The sequence below is a fragment of the Ptychodera flava genome, chromosome 6 (assembly GCF_041260155.1).
Source record: "Ptychodera flava strain L36383 chromosome 6, AS_Pfla_20210202, whole genome shotgun sequence".
NCBI classification, from domain to species: Eukaryota; Metazoa; Hemichordata; class Enteropneusta; family Ptychoderidae; genus Ptychodera; species Ptychodera flava.
The window spans coordinates 13,742,114-13,754,908 of NC_091933.1; the positions used below are offsets into that span (position 1 = coordinate 13,742,114).

The 12,795-nt window shown below is 37.5% G+C and overlaps 1 protein-coding gene across 1 annotated transcript in view; it reads right to left on the minus strand.

Annotated features, from left to right (window-relative positions):
* Positions 1 to 2,014: 2,014 nt before the first annotated feature.
* Positions 2,015 to 12,795, minus strand: part of LOC139134893 (uncharacterized) — a 28,440-nt gene continuing 17,659 nt past the window's right edge. The window contains exons 6-12 of the mRNA XM_070701976.1: positions 11,470 to 11,624; positions 9,355 to 10,080; positions 8,462 to 8,604; positions 7,993 to 8,057; positions 7,458 to 7,612; positions 5,263 to 5,649; positions 2,015 to 4,434 (exon numbers count right to left, since the gene is read on the minus strand). Of these exons, the coding sequence (XP_070558077.1) occupies positions 4,328 to 4,434; positions 5,263 to 5,649; positions 7,458 to 7,612; positions 7,993 to 8,057; positions 8,462 to 8,604; positions 9,355 to 10,080; positions 11,470 to 11,624 (1,738 nt within the window). The 3' untranslated portion in view covers positions 2,015 to 4,327. The remainder of the gene's footprint in view (positions 4,435 to 5,262; positions 5,650 to 7,457; positions 7,613 to 7,992; positions 8,058 to 8,461; positions 8,605 to 9,354; positions 10,081 to 11,469; positions 11,625 to 12,795) is intronic.

Below are 12,795 nucleotides of genomic sequence, written 5' to 3' on the forward strand. Positions count from 1 at the left end.
TTTACCTTTCTCTTACCAAATCAAGAATAAAAATCAGGGGTCACTGTGCACATTTTGATGTCAGAGAAACAAGTTACCTTAAATTTGCCGGTATTTGAAAATCATCCCTTCTATGGAGAAAAGTAAAATTTTAAGTTTTCAACATTAACATTTTTTTTCCTCCACAAGCTTTTAAATGAGTTCCCGCAGGTGGTAGATCAGGGGAGAATATCTGTAAACGAGGCGCATTCTACCTGAAATATTTTTGTCCTTTATGATATTTCTGCGGAGGGCGATGCGCGGCGCCAATGTCCGAGTGCATCCTTTGCGGTATTTTCGTAAGAACCTTATTATTATACATCTTACATTCGTGACTTGGGCATTAAATTGTCATAGTAATGACTGTTTTCGTGCAATGTCAATAATTTTTCTTCAATTTTTTATAGCGCAAGTGTGGAACGATCTCGGACGCGCTTCTTCAAGTTCTGGATAGTGTGTGTGTGCACTGCACGCAGACATGTTCTGCATGGCACTCGTCCAGAGTCCCTTGAAACCGTGCAACACTGAACGCACAGATACAGCCGCAGGGGATGGAGCGCCTTGAAACCGTACGTGTTACGGAACGGCTTTTTAGCGCACGCATAATTCTATTGTTCTCGATGGTAGGTGTATATTAAAACTTTACTTCTAGTCGACGTGCCTGTGATGCCAGAGTCAACTAACACTGAATAACGTTAACCTTTACAGCGATTGAGAAAGGCATTGCTTTGGTTTCTTAAAGTCATAGCTATTATGTTGAGGGCGCAAGTCAGTATTTTGACTTTATTTTCTATCACTATGGCGATTGTTTGTCAATGCAATCTGGCCTTGCAACACAAATTATAATAATATGATCTCCTGGTATATTCAGACTCATTAGACAAAATTAGACAAAATTCGCAGCACATTATACAAAGTTGGCTCTAATTTTGAATTCGGAGGGGCTAGGACAAAACAATTAAAGAGGCTACGAAGTTATTTCTTACGTCAGCCGGGCTTCATCAACGCTCTCATTTAGGTCCATCCCGTTCACGGAAAGGGGTTTCAATAAGTAGAAGAGGAGACTTATATGTCAAATCATAAATATAAAAGTAGCTGTATTAGATTGACACTCACAAATTATTTTTTCGACTCTTGCATTTAAATAAGCGACATATTGTCATTGTTCATTAACTTTCGTAATAAAGCAAATATCCGTAACAATAATCTGTATATCATACAATTCAAACTAGTTCGAAATATATTCAGAGGACAGGATTTACACCTGCTGATAATGCAAGCGGTACGTGCAGGTGAAGTCATTTTTGCATAAGTTTATGAATTTATGGCATTTGTGAAAATACCTCATAGATATCATGCAAATGACTTACTAACGTATATTTCAGCGATATTTCAGCCACGCAAACATAATATGAAATACTATGGTCGCAATTTCATTTAACTGAAAACACAGAATCTCAATTATGACAGCTATATTAGCCGATATCTTTGTCGGAAAAATCATACACCAAGTTACATATATAATGAATCTTATGATCGGTCACGTATGTAGGCTGATATCAGTCCCATTCAAATTAAAATATTGTAGAGGATAAAAGCTATCAGAATGCAATGTAGTTATTTGATACTATCAAATCAACAGTTTTCGTTCTCTCTGAAACTCTTATCGTGTATATTTTTATGTTTGCTTCAAACAAATCTACATTCAAAAGTTGTTTCTTACCTTGCATTTTAGTTATTTACTGTAATTTGCCATAATTTCACTGGTATTTCTTTACACGTGACTGCATAAAGTTGTATATAGCTTCCAGTGTTTTCTCAAATAGTGTCCGCTTATTGAATGTAATGATACGTTTAAGAACTATTAAACATTCTAATTGAAGTTCACACTTTTTGATCAAGTAATTAACAACCGTTCTGTTGCAAGTCCCCGTACTGACAGCGTTACAAAGTGCCAGTTGTGTAAAGGCGCCCTCAATCAAAAAGAGTCTGTACATTTGTGGTGCGATAGTGTTTTTTTATTTGAAGAACATAATTCACATTCTGAAAAAAGAAATAAAAGAATATAATAGTTCGGTTGTACAATAGATGACAGGAATCAGTGCAACACTCAAAACTTCAAAAACCCGAATACAGAACACAATTCATAACTAAAATCTATGACGAAATCGTTGATCAGGAAATAAGGAATCCTGTGAATGCATACCAATAAATATGTATCGTATTATTCTGGGAAAACTTTGTTCATATGATGAAAGATAATAAAGTTATATCTGAAATGTTAATAAAATCAAGTGATTTCATTGTGCATGACTGAGTCACGAAAGTTATGACTTTCGTATAAAATCACAATGTATGACATTTTAATGCTGACTGCAAATTGTCTGAAATGTATATATTTTTTTACAAACACAACGAACTGAATCGTGGTTTTGATTAATATCCACTAATAATTATTACATAAAGTCGCGCCCTCTTTTTCTTCAGATGAGCGAGGTTTAGGGTACATGGATGAGGCGCGGAAAATCTCTCAATACTTTGATCATTAAATCATACTTTTCCTGACTTCTCATGAGAAATAAGATCTTGTATTCTTCGTGTACTCGTCGTGCAGGACTGTCATGTCATTAGTGGTATTGATCAATGTGCATAGCTTAGAACAAATCGTACATTGTGAAATGAAATTCGTTGTAATATTTACATATATCCCTGAAGGCCTTTAAGTAGCACACTGTGTAATTTTTCAAAATTTGGTCGAATCATAAAGCTTAAAGGTTTATTTACAGCGTATTTAAAAACATTATACAACGGTATCGCAGTAACATCAGTACCTTCGGGGGCAAAACAGCTAACCTACTGATTAATACTAAGGGTTTCGGAGTTGATTTGCCAAACGATAACATTTGGAATGCCCTTTACGTACAACTTATGCGAAATCGTTGAAACAGCTAGGCTGAAAAATTGTGTTCTCAATTTTCATCGAACAAGTTGGGAGAAGCTATTGTGATCAAGAGCGAAGATTACTCTAATTAGATGAGCGTAAGCTGACGACCTCTCAGTTAACAAATGAAACTTATGGAATTAAGGTGAAAAAATGAGAGATGCACAGCCATAGGGAAGGAATAATTTGAAAATGTTCTGATGCAATTTGTCACTTGACAATAAGTGATTCTTTCAAATGACATTATCTTGGAATCATGAAAAAGAAATCGAATGAGACAGTTTGTTGTTGTCAACGTAGTGTTCAAGACAGTCATGCTCTACATATTGGGGATACAACTTGGGAAACAAATTATGACTTCTTTACACAATGCAAAAGAGCATATTTATTCACTGGGGTAGCTTAAGGTATTATTTTGAAAACATTTCTGAATAATATAGCTTTAAATAGACATCGCAACACCAACCTAACGAAAGAAACTAATTAAGTGTCCCAGGTAAATATTTTTGTTTGTGTCACGAAAACAACCCTGTCAGTCATTTTAACCAGCGTGACAAACTTCTTCCCACAAGTTTGATACGTAGTTAAACTTCATCAAGGCACCAGTAACTGTAAAAAAATTCAGTCCAGCTGATATTTGATGATGATGTAGGTATCGAAAACCGATGCACAGACACAAGCTGCTTCCAGTTTACAAATAGATGGATAGTTGACTCGTCAGTTGAAAGAGCAACGGTTTGTAAAGATTCCTTACTGCAAAGATATGTATGTTGATTTGGCAGATTTTATTTCACGATTAAGGTAGGAATGCGCCTCGGGGACAGATATTCGGACTCTCAAACTTTTACTGTAGTACATTCTTTGTCTACCACTTGTAGGCTAATTTTGAAGGGCTCAAGTAAAGTTTTCGTCGTTTTTGTAAAAATTGAACATTTCATTATCCCCCATGGAGTTAACACAGGAATGGCGGCCATTTTGAATTACGAGAGTCCGTAAAACTGGGCAATTTCTCTTGTTTCAAATTTTGCACTGTGACCCCTGATTCTAATTTTTGATATCGAAAGGGAATGACATAAAGTTTCGTTGAGGAAAGTTTGGGCAAACATTTAAGTCTTTTAATTTTGTGGCGCGAACTACGTACCGTAAGAGAATATAGTGTCAGAAATATCATAGCAGAAAGGATGAGACTTCCCGTGTGACTTCCCTTATTCAGTCACTGCATGATAATATACGATAAATAATATTTCATTCACTGTCGAGTTACTTTCGTCAAGCACGTTCCTAAACCTAGTCTTGAAGTTCAAGGTTTGATGACAAATGTTCATCCGAGGTGTTTGCCATAGAATTTCTCTACGGTGACGCAGGGGCTTAGCTTGTCTGACCGTCTGGAGTCGATGCATCCCCGCTTGTCGTCGAGTTCAGGGTTGGTGTAGTCTGTTCTGTAACTCGTACCGTTGTAGCTTGTGCAGTGGTACCTGTGTGCGGTTAATTGACAGTAAGCTTAATTGTTTTTGTAATATGACCAGAAACATACACGTTGTACAATGTTGCAAGTGGCATCACAAAAAAAACAATTGAAGGTCAGGTGTACTATTTATGATAAGGTCAAAAGTGCCATAGATTTAAAATACAGACAACTCTTCAAACGGCAAGTTTCGAAACGAATTCTTCAATCACGTTTGAAACCTTTGACCGGGAAACCAAGAAAAATGTTCAAATATTTCGAAGTCTATGCACGATGTCGCTACCAAACTAGTTTATCAAATAAGTATTTTTAATTATTGCTTTACAGTATACTTATTTTGTGTTAACTAAGCTTTTGCGCTATACCAGTGTCAAATTTTCGTTACATATAATCATGTCGCATAATAAATATCTAATTGATAATCTTCGAGGCATTATTGATGGATTGAAATGATAAATTCAACAAACGGCTCACCAGTAAGTGGCCGGGTAGGACTGACTTTGGGTTTACTGGTATAGTGTGGTACAGCTGAAAAGCTTTATCGGGTTTGAAAGAAATAATAGGAAAACCAAAAAAAATATGTATCCGTACGTCTTACATTTACATTTTCAGGCTGTAAATGAGGCAAAAGTCATACGTTCATTTTGATTTCTTTTAAATTGAAATATATCCAATGTTATGCAAATTCGAGTCATAACGTGTAGGACCATATAAATCATAGGGCAGTGTTTTTCTGTACCTTACTCAATTTGAGGGCAACGACAATATATCGAGCACTCAAAACAGGACAACCGAAAACCTACTACATGTAAATCGTATTTCTTACAAAGTTACTTGCCTGTAACTCCTGGTTCTGATGTGCTACCGATACCACCATCAGGTGTTGTTGTTTGTTCCGGTCCTGACGATGTGGCATTGACGAGAGTTGACGGCTCTGGTGTTGTTGAACCACTATCAGGTGCTGTTGTTTCTACTAGCCCTGATGTGGCACCGACTGCAGTTGTCGCTCCGGTACTGGCAGGAGACGGCGTGGCCGCTGTTGTACCATTATCAGCTGTTGTTGTTTCTCCTGGTCCTGGTGTCGTACCGGCGGGAGCTGTTGCGTTTGTAGTTCTAACAGTACCGCTGGAAGGAGTTGGACCAATTGTTGTTGGTGCATCTGTTTTCCTTGTCGTAACTTCTGTAGTCGTGTTAGGCGCCACAGTTGTTTCGATTATAGGCGTTGCTTGAAGAAGAATATATTGAAAAAAATATTGTCACAAGTGCTTAATGCCGTAATCGTAAGTGTATGACCAGCCAAATGCACAAATTAACTCGCCTCACATGATGTTTTTGTATGTGAACTATAAGCCCTTAATTACTCTATATCCAATGTGTGATGATACTTCTAAAGATCAGAGTGTGTTGAACCATAGACTATGGTTGAACCCTTCATAAAGTGTTGGTATCTATTGTCGATTATATTACCATGCCCTGTCCGTCGCATTTTAATCGGTCGTGACTGACTACAAATTCACAGTTACGAGCCCGTGAATAAGAATGATAATATTAACAACTCACAGTATCGTAAACATCGTAACTTTAAAGCTAAAATGTAAATTGTGATTTGTACAAAGATTATAACGAATCACAAAATAAAATAGGGCACTTGTGAGCCAAGTTTAGACACTTTTTTCCAAAACAATCTCCGGGTTTGGAAATACTTACAGCGCGTGGCATTGCGTCATGTCATGAACGTACCTGTACGTCCATGGTTGTACAGCGCAGCACATCACCGTTTGGTGAATACAAAACTTGTATAATACATGTTCTGGAGCCCCGATGTCTTTCGCGTGGGGGAATTGTCGTAAAGTTTGACGGTTTTCTTGGGTTCGTTGATAATACATGGAAATAACAGACTCCGCCCTGACCATTAAGGCCCCAATAGCTGCGAGTATGTTATAAATCGGTCTCAAAATATCCTCAGTTTTCCAAGAGTTTTTTTTAATAAGACCCATTACAGACTGAAAAAGTGTATAACACTGTCATAAGAGTCGAAAGTGGCAAGTGAATTCAAAAGTTTAACACCATTTTAGATTTCCCGCTATTTTCAAAAACTAATCATGTGACAGAGAAAATAAGAATACAACAACAACATGTTGGCCATCGTGTGTTGTGGATTCAAGTAAATGGCATCATTCTTGTTGTCTTTATGATGACGATGTGTATGTGTATGTGCAGGAATACTGCATTTTTGTACTTTTCTGTGGGGGCGCCATTTTATGAGTGTGGCACCCGCTTATTATTTAACCTGTTAAATGCTTAGGCATGGTCTAAATCAACGAGCAGTGATACTTCTGTACATGTCCTTCAGTTAGCACATTATAAAAACAAACTTTGGTTCGAAAATAAAATCATGAAAATAATGCATAAAATTCGCAGCTATTGGGGGCTTTATTGTTTATTTTTGGGCACGGGCGAGAGGAAAGCCAAAATGAACGGGCTCGGCAAGCCTCGCACGTTAAAATGGTCAGGGCGCCGCCCTAATCTATATTACCTAAACTAGCCCGCGAATCTAAGGGTTATTAAAAGACAGTCATTCGGGCAGTAGGCCTACATTAAAGCCAAGTGTTAACCCACCTTTATCTGCATACTGAATGCATAGTAAAGAATTGAAAGTCCGCTGAACCATTTCTGATATGATCAGCTGCTTTGACATCGTATCAGTCAATCGCATCTCGGTACATAGTGTGTTTTCCTACAATTACTGTCCGATAAACTTTCCCTCTATTGATTACTTTAAAGGCAAAGACTCTCGGTCACCCAAGTAAACTTAATAATATGTCACACCCATGGCTTGATAAAAGTGTTGCGCCGACTACCTGATGTTCTGTACGTTCACCACTAGGAAATATTGTTGCAGACGTCAAAATGTTACAGTGAAGATTACGCTCTACCCTAGAGTGGATAAGACTTTAGAATTGTGCTTAAACCTTTGCTAACTGGACATAAGAGCAAACATGTGATTGGGATTTACTGAAAAAGAAGTCTTACTTTCATTAATTGAGACACTGCCTTCTTCTATCTCTATCGGATAAGTACGGTTGGGGTTAGCAAGGGCGTCTTCGAGCTCTTGCTCAATCAACTCTTCATCAAGTTCATCATTTGTGTAGAACGTAAGGTTAAAGTAACAAACGACACTTCCTCTCCTGCAAAAGGAAGGTTACCATATATATTCTGATTCGAAGAGTGCTCAATTAAAATTGAATATGTGCTTTGTTTTTAAAGTGCGTCTTTCGTAAAAAAACTGATGTATGTTCCAATGACGTATTTATGAATGTATGTATGTATTTATGTATGTATGAAAATGAATGCATTTAATACACACACACAACACACACACACACACACACACACACATATATATATATATATATATATATATATATTATATGTTGTGTATGTATGTACATACGTTACGTATGTAGATAATATTATGTGTGTATGTACCTACTTAAAGTAGTTCAAATGGCAATTCGATGCTTAAGCTTAATATTGAACACAATTAGCATGAACTTTGAACACTTACTCAAACTTTATCACTTCTGAACCGTTGTATGTATCTTCGTAACTTTCTCCGTAAACAAGGTCAAGCTGTTTACGAGTAATCACGATAAGCGATAGATTAGCATTTGCCGTAACGTTAAGAGAGATTATAAAGTTGTCAAGTTAAGTTGACTGTTATGATTTTTTTTACTATAAATGACTACTTTATTCTATACTAATATAATAGACAGTGGCTAATACAGTGAAAAAAAGTGACAGTTATGACAGTAATATGAGCATTTTCTTCGAGTGACTTCCGTTGCATTGAATCATAAAATTCACTAACATATTACTGGCAATATACGCGACACACATCACAAATTCTTATTTGAAATCACCATTAAATTAGTGATGACAATCAAGAAGAATTTCTCAATTCATAGTTTAAACTTACTGGATTACTCAAATATCCATTTTAATGTGTATCGATATATTGTCCTGTTTTCACTTACTGTTGTTGTGACGTTTGCAGCTAATTCTTGATATGCATCAGAAGATGAATTAGCAAGATCATTATCCCATTCAGATGAAGTAATGGTCATTCTGCCATCAAACGTCCTAGCCTGTTCTGTCGGTACGTCCGTTGACATGGATACTGACGAAAGAGGAAAAAACAAGAGTAACTCATCTTTCATAAGTTTCTAATGATGTCAATAATTGACTGAAGATAAAGTTCATTACTCCGGAACAATCTCCAGATCTTGATCGTAAAAGGAAAATATTACAGCGCATTTTTACAAATTGTTACATCAAGTACCATCAAAACTGAGGGAGTTACATTTGTCATTTCATCCCCGGGAAATACATTTGTATGCGCAAGAGTGGTCAAATTCTTAAAGCAATCTCACTGAAAATTGCCAGTACAACAAAGAGTCGAAAGAAACTACATACTAACGGGTCTTTTAGCGTCTTCAGCGTTCCCATATAATACTAATCAGAAACACCAATTCCAGTATGCATTGCATATATAATCAATATTTCAAAAACTTGTGCATCAATATAATTGCCTGTTCTATTGTGTTGATTTACAACGGATTAGGTAGGCTTACATTGCAAACAAAAACTCTAACAAAGCGAGTGGATTAATTAATCTAAAATTGTCATTTTCTGATATCGTAATTGAAGTCGTATCACAACATCTCTGACGTCACTGGAGAAATTTAACGCTCGTTAGTAAGCTAGTGTGCACAAGCATGTCGATACATTCGATAAAATTTGTCACTAAGCATCACAGCAAAGATTGTAACAACCTATAGTATAGCTGATGATATCCTTTGTTTATATCACATTGACGTGTACAGATGACAGGTTTACACAGCACCATCAACGATATCAAAGGCCTTACCTGTTGTATTCAGAGGTGATGTGGCAACGGCGGCAGTTGTCGCTCTGGTAGTGGCAGGAGACGGCTGGGCCGCCGTTGTACCACCATCAGCTGTTGTTTCTCCTGGACCTGGTGTGGCACTGGCGACAGTTGTTGCACCGGTACTGGCAGGAGACGGCTGGGCCGCCGTTGTACCACCATCAGCTGTTGTTTCTCCTGGCCCTGGTGTGGCACTGGCGGCAGTTGTCGCTCCGGTACTGGCAGGAGACGGCTGGGCCGCCGTTGTACCACCATCAGCTGTTGTTTCTCCTGGCCCTGGTGTGGCACTGGCGGCAGTTGTCGCTCCGGGACTGACAGGAGACGGTTGGGCCACCGTTGTACCACCATGAGCTGTTGTTTCTCCTGGCCCTGGTGTGGCACTGGCGACAGTTGTTGCACCGGTACTGGCAGGGGACGGTGGGGCCGCCGTTGTACCACCATGAGCTGTTGTTTCTCCTGGCCCTGGTGTGGCACCGGCGACAGTTGTTGCAACGGTACTGGCAAGAGACGGCTGGGCCGCTGTTGTACCACCAACGGTTGTTGTTGTTATTCCTGGCTCTGATGTCGTACGGGCCGGAGTTGGTGTGTTTGTTGTTCTTACAGTACCGCCGGGAGGCGTTGGGCCGATTGTTGTGGGTGCATCTGTTTTTCTTGTTGTGACTTGTTTTGTCGTGGTAGGCGCCACAGTTGTTTCGATTATTGGCGTTGCTTGAATAGGAATATATTGAAAAAAAATATTGTCACAAGCGCTTAGTGTCGTAATCATAACTGTTTGACCAGCCAAATATACAAATAGCTCGCCTCACATGAGATTTCTTGCATGCGAACTTCAAGGCTTTAATTGTTCAATATTCAATGTGTGATGAGACTACTAATTTAATAAAAAGATCAGAGAGCGCTGAACTCTTCATAAGCGTTGGTACCTATTGCCGATTACCTAAACTAGCCCGCGATTCCAAGGGTTATTTAAAGACAGTCATTCGGCACAATATATAAAGTATTAATCACATATTAAATGCATATTAGTTATGAATTGAAAGTCCAGTGAACCATTTCTGATATGATCTGGTAGCGCTAAGGCTTTGACACATGATCAGTCAATCGCATCTCGGTACATGATTCGCTTCTCCTACAATTACTGTCCGATAAACTTTTTCCCTCTATTGATCACTTTAAAGGCAAAAGCTGACTCATAAATACAAGGTGAGAAAGATTAATAATAGTTTGTCGAGCGAATGGCTTGATGACAGTGTTGTGCCGACTATCTGATATTCTGCATGTTTACTTGCGGCCCTTGTAGATGGACCGTGGATTACTTCATCGGAAATATCGTTTCAGGCGTCAAAATGTTACAATGAAAGATAGTTTACGTCTACTTTAAGGTAGAATGTGTCTCGGGGACAGATATTCGGACTCTAAAACTTTTATAATACGAAGTGGTATACCACTTGTGGGGTCTCATTTTGAAGCTCATACAGTAACTGAAGCTTTGACGGCTTATTTTTGTGAAAAGCGAAAAATTAATTTTTCCCACACATGGATGGCGGCCATCCTGAAATTCAAATATCGGTAAATTTAAGGTAATTTGTTTTCATAGTACCAAACTTTGAAAGGTGACGCCGATTTTCATTCTTGATTTTGAAAGAGGTTGGTTTAAATTTTACCTGAGGTAAGTTTGAGCAAAAGGTTAGGGCTTAAATTTCGAGGTGCATACTAAGTTAACTTGAATTACATTATTGTGAAAAGTCTGCTGAGATTTCATCCTTTGTCTGGTTGACATTAGACTTGGTTTAAGTCGGAGATTTTGTTAGTCATTCATTAGATGTTACGCATTACTGTTACTATTGAATGCGAACCACTATACACTACGGCCTGGATGACCGGAATACGATCCTTCGCTGTCTTCACCGAGTTGACACAAGCGTGGCATCTGCGCATGTGTGGTGTCACGGTGAACACGATTGGTAGGTTACAGTGTGATTCTCGATAACTCCATTACATCGCATTTAAAACTAGTTATACTCACAGACTTGTGCCAAGTTTAGGCGAACACAAGATCACAGAATAGTTTTCATATTTTCATAAAAGAAGTCTTACTTTCATTAATTGAGACACTGCCTTCTTCTATCTCTATCGGATAAGTACGGTTGGGGTTAGCAAGGGCGTCTTCGAGCTCTTGCTCAATCAACTCTTCATCAAGTTCATCATTTGTGTAGAACGTAAGGTTAAAGTAACAAACGACACTTCCTCTCCTGCAAAAGGAAGGTTACCATATATATTCTGATTCAAAGAGTACTCCATAACATTGAATGTGCTTTTCTTTTTTCTTTCCACAATCGTTATTTTTCTCAGATAAGTATACATATCCGAATAAGACAAATACATCAACAAAAAAATTCACATTGGCTTACAACAAAATATCAATTTTCTGAGCTCTTTGACACAACTCGTTTCTCACAACTATTACAAGGGGAAAAATCGTTTCAAGATCACAGACATGGCATTTATGTATAGAAGATTTAGCTGTTAAGATCCCAAGATTTATATCTTTCTCCAGTTTCTTTGATCCACATAAACCCCTCTCATCACACCATAAAACTTAAATTCAACAGGTCATTTTATCAATTAAACTCAAAATAGTATTTGCAATGATGCATCATGGACTTTGCAATATTTATACAGAGAAGAATTAATTCCAGTATAAAAAGCTAAGCACAAGTTCGAATTTGCGAATGGTAAATTTCCAGCGAAATCTTAGAAGCTTTGCTTCTCCCGTAACCTCTTCAATAAAAGTACGTCACTCGTATAAAAATATTCTTCCAACTATTGTCAGCATTTGCAAATATCGTTCTGCAATTACCATATGCTAGTCTATTCTACGTACAACTTTTCTCGCGTTGATTGAAATGAGTTCAAATACGAAACCATAAAATACCACAGAATTGGTTTAGCATCGCCTAATGGATATTCAAATGTATATGATATTTGATATATATAAACACAAGACACACAGACACAGACACAGATACAGACACACACACACACACACACACACATAATATATATATATATATATATATATATATATATATATATATATATATATATATATATATATATATGTGTGTGTGTGTGTCTGTGTCTGTGTCTGTGTCTGTGTGTGTCTGTGTCTGTGTCTGTATACATATATGTGTGTGCGTGTATCTATGTCTGCCTGTGTCTTTGTCTATGTATTGATGTTACGATGAACAAGAGTATATATATATATATATATATATATATATATATATATATATATGTGTGTGTGTGTGTGTGTGTGTGTGTGTGTGTGTGTGTGTTTGATGTTATGATGAACAAGAGTGTGTATATATATATACATATATAATATATATATATATATATATATATATATTATATATATAT